Source organism: Boleophthalmus pectinirostris, unplaced genomic scaffold, assembly GCF_026225935.1.
Source record: "Boleophthalmus pectinirostris isolate CB_2022bp ecotype Guang Dong unplaced genomic scaffold, ASM2622593v1 HiC_scaffold_6, whole genome shotgun sequence".
NCBI lineage: Eukaryota > Metazoa > Chordata > Actinopteri > Gobiiformes > Gobiidae > Boleophthalmus > Boleophthalmus pectinirostris.
The window spans coordinates 42,504,069-42,519,068 of record NW_026571447.1 but is presented as its reverse complement, the minus strand read 5'-3'; the positions used below and the strand labels follow the sequence as shown (position 1 = coordinate 42,519,068).

Below are 15,000 nucleotides of genomic sequence, written 5' to 3'. Positions count from 1 at the left end.
TACAAACTACTACATACTACAGTACTACAGTACTACAATACTACAGTACTACAGTACTACAGTACTACAGTACTACAATACTACAATACTACTACAATACAGTACTACAGTACTACAGTACTACAGTACTACAGTACTACATACTACAATACTACAATACTACATTACTACAGTACTACAGTACTACAATACTACAATACTACAGTACTACACTACAGTACTACAATACAATACTACAGTACTACAGTACTACAATACTACAATACTACAGTACTACAATACTACAGTACTACAGTACTACAATACTACAGTACTACAGTACTACAATACTACAATACTACAGTACTACAATACTACAATACTACAGTACTACAGTACTACAGTACTACAGTACTACAGTACTACAGTACTACAGTACTACAGTACTACAATACTACAGTACTACAATACTACAGTACTACAGTACTACAGTACTACAGTACTACAGTACTACAATACTACAGTACTACAGTACTACAGTACTACAATACTACAATACAATACTACAGTACTACTACAATACTACAGTACTACAATACTACAGTACTACACACTACTACTACAGTACTACAATACTACAGTACTACTACAGTACTACAATACTACAGTACTACAGTACTACAGTACTACAGTACTACAGTACTACAGTACTACAATACTACAACTACTACACTACAGTACTACAGTACTACAGTACTACAGTACTACAGTACTACAGTACTACAATACTACAACTACAATACTACAATACTACAGTACTACAGTACTACAATACTACAAGTACTACTACTACAGTACTACAGTACTACAATACTACAGTACTACAATACTACAATAGTACTACAATACTACAGTACTACAAGTACTACAATACTACAGTACTACAATACTACTACATACTACAGTACTACAGTACTACAGTACTACTACAGTACTACAATACTACTACTACCTACTACTACCTGGTTTAGAAATGGTTTAGTCCTGGTTTAGACCTGGTTTAGTCCTGGTTCTTGACCTGGTCTTGTGTTCTCGGACCTGGTTTAGTGAGACAGTTCTCCACCTGTTTAGTTTCAAGTACTGTTCTGTCTTCTCTGTGACCTTCTGGTTTAGACCCTCAGTCGGTTTAGACCTGGTTTAGACCTGGTTTAGACCTGGTTTAGACCTGGTTTAGACCTGGTTTAGTCCTGGTTTAGACCTGGTTTAGTCCTGGTTTAGAGACCTGGTTTAGACCTGGTTTAGGGTTTAAACAAGGTGAGTCCTGCTCAGTGCTGCCCCCTGTGCTCCACACAGAGACCTGCAGGTGTCTGACCCCACGACCTCTGACCCCACGACCACTGACCCCACGTCCACCGACCCCACGACCACTGACCCCACGACCACTGACCCCACGTCCACCAACCCCACGTCCACCGACCCCACGTCCACCGACCACGTCCACGACCCCACGACCTCTGACCCCACGTCCACCACCCCACGACCACGTCCACCACCCCCCACCGACCCCACGTCCACCGACCCCACGACCACCCCCACGACCTCTGACCCCACGACCTCTGACCCCACGAGCACCGGGGAGAGACCGTTTGTTGTGTGACTCATGTGTTGCTCTCTGTTTCTCTTGTGTTTAAAGGGTCAGAACAATTAAAGGGTCAGAATGATTAAAGGGTCAGAATGATTAAAGGGTCAGAATGTTTAAAGGGTCAGAATCTTTAAAGGGTCAGAACAATTAAAGGGTCAGAATGCTTAAAGGGTCAGAATGTTTAAAGGGTCAGAACGTTTAAAGGTCAAAGGAGCAGCAGATCATGTGACTCTTTCTGTGGTTCTTGTGTTTTCAGGGCACTGAGGGAAGACGAGGACCTCCTGGAGAAAAGGTAACTCCTCTTCCTCACAGCAGAGTTCAGACTGGACCCTCCACAGGGTCAGGGGTCAGAGGTCATCAAAAGTCGTTTGTGTCTGAAACTGGACTTAGGAGCCAGAGGTTTGTTTTGGGTTTTTTTGTAAATCTTTCAGTCGTTCAGGGAGGATCCACGGCAAAAGAGAAACTCAAACTTTTTTGATCGATTTTGTTTCGCAGCTTCTCCAAAACTGTTTCAGATCAGAACTGAAGAAGCAGATTCTTTTCCTCAAAAGTTTCTCATTTTTTACCCCAATTTTTGTTCCAGCCCAAGAATCGGTCAGTGTCTGAATATCGGTCAGTATAGATCAATATGGGTCAGTATCGGTCAGTGTCTGTATGTGTCAGTATGTGTCAGTATCGGCCAGTATGAGTCAGTATCGGTCAGTATGTGTCAGTATCGGTCAGTATCGGTCAGTATCGGTCAGTGAGAGGACAGTCCGGTGGACGTGTCTCAGTTGTGCGTCCTAAAGCTAAACTGTGTGGAGCATCTCGTCCTGAAGCGTCTCTGGGCTCGGACTGAGGTCCAGAGGAACCAGAACCTGAAGATCAGAGTCAGAGACTTTCTGAAGAAACATCTGAGCCAAACAAAGACACTGCAGATACAGTCCTCACATGTGACTCTGTGTGTGTGTGTGTGTTTTCTGTGTGTGTGTATGTGTGTGTATGTGTGTGTGTGTGTGTGTGTGTATGTGTGTATGTGTGTGTGTGTGTGTGTGTGTGTGTGTATGTGTGTGTGTGTGTGTGTGTGTGTGTATGTGTGTGTGTGTGTGTGTGTGTGTGTATGTGTGTGTGTGTATGTGTGTGTGTCTGTGCCCTGTGTGTGTGTAGTTGGAGTGAGAACCTGGACCCAGAGGGACACCTGGACCTTCAGGACCACAGGTAAGAGAAGGGGTCACAGGGGTCACAGGGGTCACAGGGGTCAGAGGTGGGGTCAGTGGGGTCAGACGGGGTCATGTTGATAACAGTGTCCTGTGTGACCCTTCAGGGCCCCAGAGGAGTGAACGGTCAGCCGGGACCTCGAGGACCTCAGGGTCTGCCCGGAGCTCAGGTGAGACTCACGTTTCCTCCACAGACGCAGAGACCTGAGTCCAAACGAGGCTCATGGACGTCAGCACGGACACATCCAGAACATCTGGACACACGGACACATCCAGAACATCTGGACACACGGACACATCCAGAACATCTGGACACACGGACACATCCGGAACATCTGGACACACAGACACATCCAGAACATCTGGACACACGGACACATCCGGAACATCTGGACACACGGACACATCCGGAACATCTGGACACACGGACACATCCAGAACATCTGGACACACGGACACATCCGGAACATCTGGACACACGGACACATCCAGAACATCTGGACACACAGACACATCCAGAACATCTGGACACACGGACACATCCGGAACATCTGGACACACGGACACATCCAGAACATCTGGACACACAGACACATCAGGGACGGGAATTAATATAGAAACAAACCCCAGGATCATGTAGAGCAGAGTCCATCCTCCTCTTCTTCTTCTTCTTCTTCTTCTTCTCTTTCTTAAATGTTGATGTTTCAGGGAGGACCAGGAGCACCTGGAGGTCCAGGTCTGAACGGAAGACGAGGACCCAACGGACAAAAGGTGAAACACACAACACACACAACGCACAAAACACAGACACACACACATGTCTCACTGTGTGTCTGGGTCACAGGGGCAGCCCGGAGAGCCTGGAGAAAAGGGAGACCCCGGATCCCAGGGCCCCCGAGGACCCCCGGTGAGAGACCAACTGAGTTTAGATCTGGTTCAATCCTGGTTTATTTCTGGTTTAGTCCTGGTTTAGTTCTGGTTCAGTCCTGGTTTAGTTCTGGTTCAGTCCTGTTTAGTCCTGGTTCAGTCCTGGTTCAGTCCTGGTTCAGTCCGGTCTTTGTGTGCAGGGTCTGGATGGCAGAGACGGGTCTGGACCCCCGGGACCCAGCGGTGCAAAGGTGCAGCTCAGACTTTTTATAATCGTCCTGATTTAATTCAGTTTTTATTTTATTTGTTTTTATTTATTGATTATAATGAACTGTGTGTGTGTGTGTGTGTGTGTGTGTGTGTGTGTGTGTGTGTGTGTGTGTGTGTGTTTCATGTTTACAGGGAGACACAGGATTCCCCGGATACCCAGGGCTAATGGTGAGTCCACACACACAAAACACACACACATATACACACAGTGTGAAAGTTTAAGTGATCAATTTAAATTTAAACTGTTAAATGTAAAGTTGCAGCGTCTCATCCACGTTCTCCACAGAATTTCTCCTCCACAATGAGTCCAGACACAAAACGTCTGTGACTCCAGTTTTTTGAGTCGTAGTTTAAAGTAAAAAGGTGAGTTTGTTTGGTCTCGTGAGTCTGTAACATCCACACAGAGCACGAGTCCACCTGAACCTGAACCTGAACCTGAACCTGCAGATTCTCCTCAGTGACTCCACTTCCCCGACACTTTATCTCCAAACTTTGATGCTTTAAAAATCCTGGATCTGAGGTTTTGCTCCACATTTCACAAATAATAATCACACAGTTTGGACTTGGATCAAAACTAGAAGAGCAGAGTCTGAACTTTGACACGCAAGAGTCTCAGAGCCACTGGAGACAGGAAACAGCTGACGCCATCGAGTCCCAGTCCGACCCGAGTCCGACCCGAGTCCCACACACAGTCAGACCTCAGATCTGGTTCTTTTTCTGTTTCAGGGTGAGGATGGTCTCCAGGGACCCAAAGGATTCCCCGGACGCAAAGGCAACCGCGGCAGAGGAGTGAGTCTAGTCCTGCTTTAGTCCTGCTTTAGTCCTGCTTTAGTCCTGCTTTAGTCCTGCTTTAGTCCTGCTTTAGTCCTGCTTTAGTCCTGCTTTAGTCCTGGTTTAGTCCTGGTTTAGTCCTGGTTTAGTCCTGGTTTAATCCGGTCTCCTTTCAGGGAAACTCGGGGGCTCCAGGTGGAGAGGGAAGTCCAGGAGAGCCTGGATTCCCTGGACACGAGGTCAGTCTGAGTATCTGAGTCTGAGTGAGTTTACTGGAGTATGTGAGTATCTGAGTGAGTTTACTGGAGTATGTGAGTATCTGAGTGAGTTTACTGGAGTATGTGAGTATCTGAGTGAGTTTACTGGAGTATGTGAGTATCTGAGTACTTCTGACATGTGTGGTCCTCACAGGGACCTCGAGGACCTCCAGGAGAACGAAGGAATGTGAGTCACTTTTACTGAAGCATTAAAATGTTTTAAACATGAACTTTAAACTCTCCATGTGTTTAACTAATATGTGTGTGTGTGTGTGTGTGTGTGTGTGTGTGTGTGTGTGTGTGTTGTGTGGTGTGTGTGTTTTTCAGGAGTGTGAGATGATTCGCTACATTCGGGAAAACTGTGGTGAGTTTCAGAGTTTGAGTTTGTTTTGGTTTTGGAGAAAAATCTTGTTGATGTTTCTGTTTCTCTGTCAACAGCCTGTTCCACCGGTACGAGCCCAGACCCGGACCAAGTCTAGTCCTGGTTTAGACCCGGTTCAGTCCTGGTTTTGTTAAGGTTTAGCAAGAGGGACCCCAAAGCAGAGCCAGGACTCAGTCAAGTTTTAACAGTTTATTTTACAAACGGGAGGCAGGGAGCTGGCCGACTTCTCCAGAGGCAACAGCAGACAACCACGGAGACACCTGGGCGAAAACAGGAGCAGGTAAGTCCAAAACAACCAATAAGCAAAACAGGTAAATATCCAAGAGCCTGATAGACGCTATCAAACAGGACGGAATTATCTGGCAAAGTGGTGGTGAGAAGAGCAGGGCTAAATACAGAGGCTGATGAAGGAATTGATTGCAGGTGTGTCTCATCTGCTCTGGAAGAAGCCACGCCCCCTGCCACACTCAAGCCCTGCAACAGAAAGGGGAGGGGGAGAGAACAAAAAAAACAAATCCTAACAGTACCCCCCCCTCAAGGGACGCCCCCTGGCGTCCTACCAGGCTTGTCCGGATGGAGAGTATAGAAGTCAGTGAGTAGCTGGGGGTCCAGAATAAGGGAGCGGGAGATCCACGATCGCTCCTCAGGACCGTACCCCTCCCAGTCTACCAGATACTGGAAGCCGCGGCCCCGTCTCTGGACATCCAGCAAACGCCGAACAGTGAAGGCAGGATGGTTGTCAACAATCCGGGGGGGGGGGGTGGAGGGGGTTCGGCTGGAGGGCTCAGGGGACTCGTGGAAACCGGTTTAAGGAGGGACACATGAAAGGCAGGGTGGACATTAACAACGGTGGGATTGATTATGCGCTCAATGACAAAAGGACCGATATACCTGGGTGCCAGTTTGCGGGACTCAGTCTGAAGAGATAAGTCACGAGTTGAGAGCCAAATCTTTTGGCCAGGCACATAGTCAGGAGCAGGAGACCGATGGCGATCAGCAAGCCTCTGGTTACGTGCGGCCGTATGGCATAGTGCAGCACGGACCTCCTGCCAGACATGCTGGGCTCGCCGAAGGTGTTGCTGGATGGATGGTACTGCAACATCTCTCTCCTGGGTAGGGAACAGAGGAGGCTGAAACCCATTGGCTGCCATGAAAGGAGACATTCCAGTGGCTGAGCTGAGCAAGGAGTTAGGGGCGTATTCAATCCAAGGGAGGTGGGTGGACCAGGAAGCAGGGTGGCATGCAGTAACACAACGAAGAGCAGACTCCAAGTCTTGATTGGCCCGCTCCGTCTGGCCATTGGTTTGTGGATGATACCCTGAGGACAAGCTGGCTGAGGCTCCCAGTGAGTGGCAGAAGGCTCTATAAACCTGAGAGGTAAACTGTGGCCCCCTGTCCGAAACAATGTCCTGAGGTATACCATGTATCCTAAATACATGTTGAATGAGTAAATTGGCGGTCTCAAAAGCGGAGGGCAGTTTGGTGAGTGGAATGAAGTGCACAGATTTGGAGAATCTGTCTACTACCGTAAGGATACAGGTATTACCTTCTGAAGGCGGGAGGCTAGTAACAAAATCCACCTCAATGTGTGACAAAGGCCGATGGGGAATAGGAAGTTGGCGGAGGAGTCCAGCTGGAGCACGGTGAGAGGACTTACTACGAGCACAAATGGAGCAGGGAGAAAAAAAGTCTCTGGTGTCAGACGACATGGATGGTCACCAGAAGCGCTGCTGGAGCAGGGTCAGAGTGCGGTGGAACCCAGGATGGCAGGAGGCCTTGGATGCATGACCCCACTGAAGCACCACCGACCTAGCAGATGGAGGAACAAATAGGCGACCCTGAGGACATCCCTCAGGCGTGGGGTCACTCACCTGGGCCTCCTGGACCACTTTCTCCACCTCCCAGCGGGCTGCTCCAACGATACAGGTAGCAGGCAAAATGGGTTCCTCAGGAGAATCTACAGAGGAGGCGAACTGATGGGACAAAGCATCAGGTTTCATGTTCCTGGACCCAGGACGGAAGGTAAGGGAGAAATTGAAACGTCATAGGAAGAGAGCCCACCGAGCCTGCGGGCGGAACGAAGGTAAGACAAATTTTTATGATCAGTCCATACCAAAAATGGTTGAGTAGAGCCCTCCAGCCAGTGCCTCCATTCCTTCAGCGCCATTACAACAGCCAGAAGCTCTCGATTGCCCACATCATAATTCCTCTCTGCGGGGGTCAATCGGCGAGAGTAAAAGGCGCAAGGATGCAGTTTTTGGTCTGAAGTGGAGCGTTGTGAGAGAACTGCCCCGATGCCAGAGTCCGAGGCATCCACCTCAACAATGAACTGTGCAGAGGGATCAGGATGAGACAGAACAGGTGCAGAACAAAATAGACTTTTTAACCTAACAAAGGCTGCCTCTGCCTCAGCTGACCACAGAAATGGTTCTTTCAAAGATGTCAACCTTGTTAGGGGAGAGGCAACTTTGCTATAGTCACGAATGAATCTACGATAAAAGTTAGCAAATCCCAGAAACCTCTGAAGCTGTTTTCTATTTGTAGGAGTGGGCCATTCAACCACAGCCTTGATCTTAGCTGGGTCAGACTTAATTTGCCCCTTCTCCACAACAAACCCCAAGAAACTAACAGATGACACATGAAACTCACACTTCTCAGCTTTCACATAGTCTGTTCTCAAGGAGGTGCTGAAGTACAAGTTTAACATGTTGAACATGCTCCTGGTAAGAACGAGAAAAGATCAAAATATCATCCAAGTACACAAACACAAACCTATTTAACATGTCTCTCAGAACATCATTGATAAGAGCCTGGAAACAGCTGGGGCATTAGTTAAGCCAAATGGCATTGCCAGATACTCAAAATGTCCAAGTGGAGTGTTACAAGCCATTTTCCACTCATCTCCCTCTTTTATTTGCACTAGATGGTAGGCGTTACGGAGGTCTACCTTTGTGAAAATAGTGGCCTCATGGAGGGAGCTGAAGGCAGAGTTGATGAGAGGCAGGGGATACTTGTTCTTAACAGTTATGTCATTCAGGCCCCTGTAGTCAATACATGGTCTTAAAGATTTGTCTTTCTTATCAACGAAGAAGAATCCTGCTCCCACAGGAGACGAAGAGGGTCGGATTAAACCAGCAGTCAACAAGCTCGAAATGTATTCCTCCATAGCTTCTCTTTCAGGCTTGGAGAGGTTATAGAGTTTACTGGTAGGTAGAGGGGCACCAGGTATTAGGTCAATGCTGCAATCATATGGCCTGTGTGGGGGAAGTGACAAAGCTCAGTCCTTGGAAAAAACCTCCTGGAGGTCATGGTATTCAGTGGAGACAAGTGTGAGATCAACTGGTTTGGGAGGAGTTAACACAGTCTGGGTAATGGGCACAGCAGAGTGAAGACAGTGAGAGTGACAGAAAATGCTCCAATTAACTATGGACAAAGTGGACCAGTCTATGTGGGGATTGTGGAGCTTAAGCCAAGGGAGACCGAAGACTAAAGGAGAGGAGGGTGAGGAGACTATGTAGAGTGTGATGGTCTCGCAGTGGTTACCAGAGCAGCAGTGATACAGGAACAGTTCGATGAGTAACAGAGGCAAGTAACTTTCCATCAAGGGTGAAAACTTTCTTGGGCTCAGGTAAAGGGTCTATAGGAATGTTGCAAAGGGAAACAAATGCAGAGTCAATAAAGTTGTCGTCGGCACCGGAATCCACCAGGGCTTGGAGAGGGAAAGAGGTCTGAGACCAAGTGACAGTACCTTTGAGCTGAATTCGTTTGGAGGAGGGGTCTGTGGGTGTGTGGCTCACCAGTGCCCCTCCAGAGACTGATGAACCCGCCCCTTTAAGACGAGCCGAACATTGGACCAGAATGTGGCCAGCCTGGCCACAGTACAGACAGAGGTTCTGGCTGAGACGGCGCTGACGTTCCTCAGGGGTTGGTCCTAATCTCCCCTCTTGCATGGGTTCTTCAGTGTTGGAGGAGGTGGAGGAAGCTGGAACTGCAGGTGTAACACATGAGGAAGGGAGGAGGGAGCCGGCTGTTGGAAAGCTCTGGAGTGGGTAAGAGGAAAACTTTGCCTTCCTGCTTTCTCCCTACGCCTTTCCCTGAGGCGGTTATCTAAACGGATGGCTAGAGAAATAAGCTCTTCCCATCACGGGCAGCTAGTTCATCTTTAACCTCTTCACTTAAACCCCGGAAGAACACCCCTTGCAAAGCTTTCTCCTCCCACCCACTTTCTGCAGCCAAGATACGAAAGTCAATGGAGTAAGAAGAAACAGAGTCAGAACCTTGACGTAGAGATAGAAGCCTGTTACTGGCTTCTTTACTTTGAAGGGGATGATCAAAAACCTTACGCATTTCGGCAGTAAAAGTATGTCATGAGTTGCAAATGGAACCGTAGCTATTAGCTAAAGCCACTGCCCAGGCTGAAGCTTTACCAGAAAGTAAACTCATTATGAAAGCTACTTTAGCTTTATCAGTAGCATAGGTTAGAGGTTGTTGGTCGAAAACTAGCATACATTGATGTAAAAATTGTCTGCATGTCCCTAATTCTCCAGAATACCTGGCAGGTGTTGGGATGAATGGTTCATGGGACTGGGCAAAATGGGACTCTGGAAATGCAGGAACAGGTGGAGCTGGAGCTGGAGCTTGAGCCGAAAGGTGAGAAGCAATGTGATCAAGATGGCTGCTGAGCTGAGACACACCGGCAGAGAGAGTTTGCAGGGAGTCCATAATCTCCTTTAGCCTTTCTTCTTGCTGTCCCACATGAGCTCCTTGAAAGGTAAGTGCTTGTTTGAGCTGTTCGAATTCTGCGGGGTCCATTGTGGCCAGATAATTCTGTTATGGTTTGGCAAGAGGGACCCCAAAGCAGAGCCAGGACTCAGTCAAGTTTTAACAGTTTATTTTACAAACGGGAGGCAGGGAGCTGGCCGACTTCTCCAGAGGCAACAGCAGACAACCACGGAGACACCTGGGCGAAAACAGGAGCAGGTGAGTCCAAGACAAACAGCAAACAAAACAGGTATAAATCCAAGAGCCTGAAAGACGCTACCGAACAGGACGGAATTATCTGGCAAAGTGGTGGTGAGAAGAGCAGGGCTAAATACAGAGGCTGATGAAGGAATTGATTGCAGGTGTGTCTCATCTGCTCTGGAAGAAGCCACGCCCCCTGAAGAAGCCACGCCCCCTGCCACACTCAAGCTCTGCAACAGAAAGAGAGAGAACAAAAAAACCCAAATCCTAACATTAGTCCTGGTTTAGTCCTGGTTTAGACCTGGTTTAGTCCTGGTTTAGTCCTAGTTTAGTCCTAGTTTAGTCCTGGTTTAGTCCTGGTTTAGTCCTGGTTCAGTCCTGGTTTAGTCCTGGTTCAGACCTGGTTCAGTCCTGGTTCAGTCCTGGTTTAGTCCTGGTTTAGTCCTGGTTCAGTCCTGGTTTAGTCCTGGTTCAGTCCTGGTTCAGTCCTGGTTCAGTCCTGGTTTAGTCCTGGTTTAGTCCTGGTTCAGTCCTGGTTTAGTCCTGGTTTAGTCCTGGTTTAGTCCTGGTTTAGTCCTGGTTCAGTCCTGGTTTAGTCCCTGGTTTAGTCCTGGTTCAGTCCTGGTTCAGTCCTGGTTCAGTCCTGGTTTAGTCCTGGTTCAGTCCTGGTTCAGTCCTGGTTTAGTCCTGGTTTAGTCCTGGTTTAGTCCTGGTTTAGACCTGGGTTTAGTCTGGTTTAGTCCTGGTTTTAGTCCTGGTTTAGTCCTGGTTTAGTCCTGGTTTAGTCCTGGTTTAGTCCTGGTTTAATCCTGGTTTAATCCTGGTTCAGACCTGGTTTAGTCCTGGTTTAGTCCTGGTTCAGACCTGGTTTAGTCCTGGTTTAGTCCTGGTTCAGACCTGGTTCAGTCCTGGTTCAGTCCTGGATTTAGACCTGGTTCAGTCCTGGTTTAGTCCTGGTTTAGTCCTGGTTTAGTCCTGGTTCAGTCCTAGTTTAGTCCTGGTTCAGACCTGGTTCAGTCCTGGTTTAGTCCTGGTTTAGTCCTGGTTTAGTCCTGGTTCAGTCCTGGTTCAGTCCTGGTTTAGTCCTGGTTCAGTCCTGGTTCAGTCCTGGTTTAGTCCTGGTTCAGTCCTGGTTCAGTCCTGGTTTAGTCCTGGTTCAGTCCTGGTTCAGTCCTGGTTTAGTCCTGGTTTAGTTCTGGTTCAGTCCTGGTTCAGTCCTGGTTTAGTCCTGGTTTAATCCTGGTTTAGTCCTGGTTTAATCCTGGTTTAATCCTGGTTCAGACCTGGTTTAGTCCTGGTTTAGTCCTGGTTCAGACCTGGTTCAGTCCTGGTTCAGTCCTGGTTCAGTCCTGGATTTAGACCTGGTTCAGTCCTGGTTTAGTCCTGGTTCAGTCCTGGTTTAGTCCTGGTTTAGTCCTGGTTCAGTCCTGGTTCAGTCCTGGTTTAGTCCTGGTTCAGTCCTGGTTCAGTCCTGGTTCAGTCCTGGTTTAGTCCTGGTTCAGTCCTGGTTCAGTCCTGGTTCAGTCCTGGATTTAGACCTGGTTTAGTCCTGGTTTAGTCCTAGTTTAGTCCTAGTTTAGTCCTGGTTTAGTCCTGGTTCAGTCCTGGTTCAGTCCTGGTTCAGTCCTGGATTTAGACCTGGTTCAGTCCTGGTTCAGTCCTAGTTTAGTCCTGGTTTAGTCCTGGTTCAGTCCTGGTTCAGTCCTGGTTCAGTCCTGGTTCAGTCCTGGATTTAGACCTGGTTCAGTCCTGGTTCTGGTCTCTCCTCAGACCAGGTGCAGTGTCCGCTGGTGCCCACGGAGTTGGTGGTGGCGTTGGACATGTCGGAGGACGTGACTCCGGTGGCGTTTGAGCGACAGCGTTCGTCCGTCCTGTCTCTGCTCTCGTCTCTGTCCGTCACCGAGTCCGACTGTCCCCGCGGCGCTCGAGTCGCCGTCGTCGGGTTCGGGTCCAGGACCAAGTACCTGGTTCGGTTCTCGGACTACAGAAGGAAAAGTCAGCTCCTGGACGCCGTGAAGAACATCGCCCTCGAGAGGACGTCCAGCAGAAGACAGCTCGGGGCCGCCATGAGGTGAGGGCGGGGCTAACGGGACGGGGAGGGGCTAACGGGACGGGGAGGGGCTAACGGGACGGGGAGGGGCTAACGGGATGGAGGCGGGGCTAACGGGACGGGGGAGGGTCGGGGCTGAAGGACTAACACTGGTCCCGGTCTGGGTCTAACCCGGGTCCTGGTCCCGGTCCTGGTCCTGGTCTCGGTCTCAGGTTCGTGGGGCAGAACGTGTTCAAGCGCGTCCGCTCTGGCGCCACCGTGAGGAAGGTGGCGCTGTTCCTGTCGAACGGAGCGACGCAGGACGTGAGCGAGCTGGTCACCGCCGTGATGGAGCTGCGAGCGCTCGCCATCGCCCCCGCCGTCCTGTCGCTAAGGCCCGCCCCCGAGGTCGAGGAGGCGCTGAAGGTACCAGAACTGAACCAGAACTGAACCAGAACTGAACCAGGACTGAACTGGGACTATAACAAGACTAAACCAGTTGTTCTCGAGATGTGTGAAGAGTCCCTCAGTCGTTCAGGTAGAATCATGTCGAGAAGAAAATTCAGTTTGTCGACTGGACAAAAGTGAGTTTGGTTGAAGACGTTGCTCAGTTCGTCCAAGCTGCTTCTTCAGTTCTGTCAGACTCTGGTGACTCTTCCTTCTATCTGCAGGAGGAGCTAACTACACTGAAACTCCTCTGGAACTAACACACACTTGTTTACAGTTTGTGTTTGTTAGTTGGGTCTGTTGACCTGTACAGGGTGTGGGTCTAATGAACAGAACAGTTCATGTCCATAATGGAGCGTCCACACCTCTGGTCCTGACCTGACTCCACCTGTTCTTCTCTTGTTTGTTTTGTTGGAGGTTTGAGGTTGGACGTGTAAACACTGTCCAGATCTGATCCAGAGAAAAGAACTGGTTTGAGAGGAGAGTGAAAGAAACAGTTTTTGTTAAGAAAGAGAATCTTTCTCTAAACAGACTCAGACTCAGACTCCATCTGTCTCCTGTTTACACGGGTTAGGGTTAGGGTTAGGGTTAGGGTTAACCCTAACCCTAACCCTAACCCTAACCCGACAAACTGAATTTTCTCCTCGCCAAAGACTAAACCAGAACTGAACCAGGACTAAACCAGGACTAAACCAGGACTGTAACAAGACTAAACTGGGTCTGTTTCAGGTGGACGACTCGGGCATCTCCATGTTTTCAGTTTTGGGTCGAAACGAAGAAGCTCTGACAAAGATCAAGAACTGTGCCCTGTGCTACGGTGAGTCTAGACCAGGACTAGACCAGGACTAGACCAGGACTAGACCAGGACTAGACCAGGATTAAACTCATTCTAATCCATATGTTCTAATCCCATCTCCGTGTGTCTCATTGCCCCTGATGCCCTCCCGTCCTCCCTCAGACCCGTGCGCTCCCTCTGAGTCCTGCTCCTTCACCCAGGACCGGCCCGTGACTGTGGACCTGGACCTGGCTCTGGTTCTGGACGGGTCTCGGGAGGTTCCTCAGGATGAGTTCAGGGGGTTCCAGGAGCTTCTGGGTTCCGTGGTGTCTCAGGTCCAGCTGAGCCCGACCCCCAAGAGACCGGGACCGGGGCAGGTCCGGGTCGGGCTGGTCCAGGTGAGCGGCGCCTCCCCCACGCTGGAGTTTGGACTGGACCAGTACCAGAACCAGAACCAGGTCCAAACTCACCTGCTCCAGAAAGTCCAACAGCAGAGAGGCTCCTCCAGCCTGGGACAGACCCTCGAGTTCACCCTGAACCAGGTACGGCAGGTGCTCTCCTGTGTGTCAGGTGCCCCCCTGTGTGTCAGGTGCTCTCCTGTGTGTCAGGTGTCCTCTCTGTGTGTGTCAGGTGTCCTCTCTGTGTGTGTCAGGTGCTGTCCTGTGTGTGTCAGGTGCTGTCCTGTGTGTGTCAGGTGTCCTCTCTGTGTGTGTCAGGTGCTCTCCTGTGTGTCAGGTGCCCCCCTGTGTGTCAGGTGCTCTCCCGTGTGTCAGGTGCTGTCCTGTGTGTGTCAGGTGTCCTCTCTGTGTGTGTCAGGTGCTCTCTGTGTGTGTCAGGTGTCCTCCTGTGTGGTGTCAGGTGTCCTCTCTGTGTGTGTCAGGTGTGTGTGTCAGGTGTGTGTGTCAGGTGCTGTCCTGTGTGTGTCAGGTGTCTCTCTGTGTGTGTCAGGTGTCTCCTGTGTGTCAGGTGCCCCTCCTGTGTGTCAGGTGCTCTCCTGTGTGTCAGGTGTCTGTGTGTCAGGTGTCCTGTGTGTGTCAGGTGTCCTCTCTGTGTGTGTCAGGTGCTGTCCTGTGTGTGTCAGGTGCTGTCCTGTGTGTGTCAGGTGTCCTCTCTGTGTGTGTCAGGTGCGCTCCTGTGTGTGTCAGGTGTCCTCTCTGTGTGTGTCAGGTGTCCTCTCTGTGTGTGTCAGGTGTCCTGTGTGTGTCAGGTGTCCTCTCTGTGTGTGTCAGGTGTCCTGTGTGTGTCAGGTGTCCTGTGTGTGTCAGGTGTCCTCTCTGTGTGTGTCAGGTGTCCTCTCTGTGTGTGTCAGGTGTCCTCTCTGTGTGTGTCAGGTGTCCTGTGTGTGTCAGGTGTCCTCTCTGTGTGTGTCAGGTGTCCTCTCTGTGTGTGTCAGGTGTCCTCTCTGTGTGTGTCAGGTGCTGTT

General features: G+C 49.7%; 1 protein-coding gene across 1 annotated transcript in view; it reads left to right on the top strand.

The window, feature by feature from the left end:
• col6a4a (collagen, type VI, alpha 4a) overlaps nucleotides 1-15,000 on the top strand; it is a 64,532-nt gene that overhangs the window by 45,687 nt on the left and 3,845 nt on the right. The window contains 21 exon segments of the mRNA XM_055163950.1: nucleotides 1,333-1,623; nucleotides 1,878-1,913; nucleotides 2,205-2,215; nucleotides 2,778-2,818; nucleotides 2,925-2,987; nucleotides 3,526-3,588; nucleotides 3,662-3,724; nucleotides 3,885-3,935; nucleotides 4,087-4,122; nucleotides 4,681-4,743; nucleotides 4,902-4,964; nucleotides 5,137-5,169; nucleotides 5,310-5,346; nucleotides 5,421-5,432; nucleotides 5,576-5,644; nucleotides 6,267-6,454; nucleotides 12,063-12,397; nucleotides 12,589-12,781; nucleotides 13,532-13,619; nucleotides 13,761-14,119; nucleotides 14,993-15,000. The exon segment at nucleotides 14,993-15,000 is cut by the window's right edge and continues 287 nt beyond it. Of these exon segments, the coding sequence (XP_055019925.1) occupies nucleotides 1,333-1,623; nucleotides 1,878-1,913; nucleotides 2,205-2,215; nucleotides 2,778-2,818; nucleotides 2,925-2,987; nucleotides 3,526-3,588; nucleotides 3,662-3,724; nucleotides 3,885-3,935; nucleotides 4,087-4,122; nucleotides 4,681-4,743; nucleotides 4,902-4,964; nucleotides 5,137-5,169; nucleotides 5,310-5,346; nucleotides 5,421-5,432; nucleotides 5,576-5,644; nucleotides 6,267-6,454; nucleotides 12,063-12,397; nucleotides 12,589-12,781; nucleotides 13,532-13,619; nucleotides 13,761-14,119; nucleotides 14,993-15,000 (2,103 nt within the window).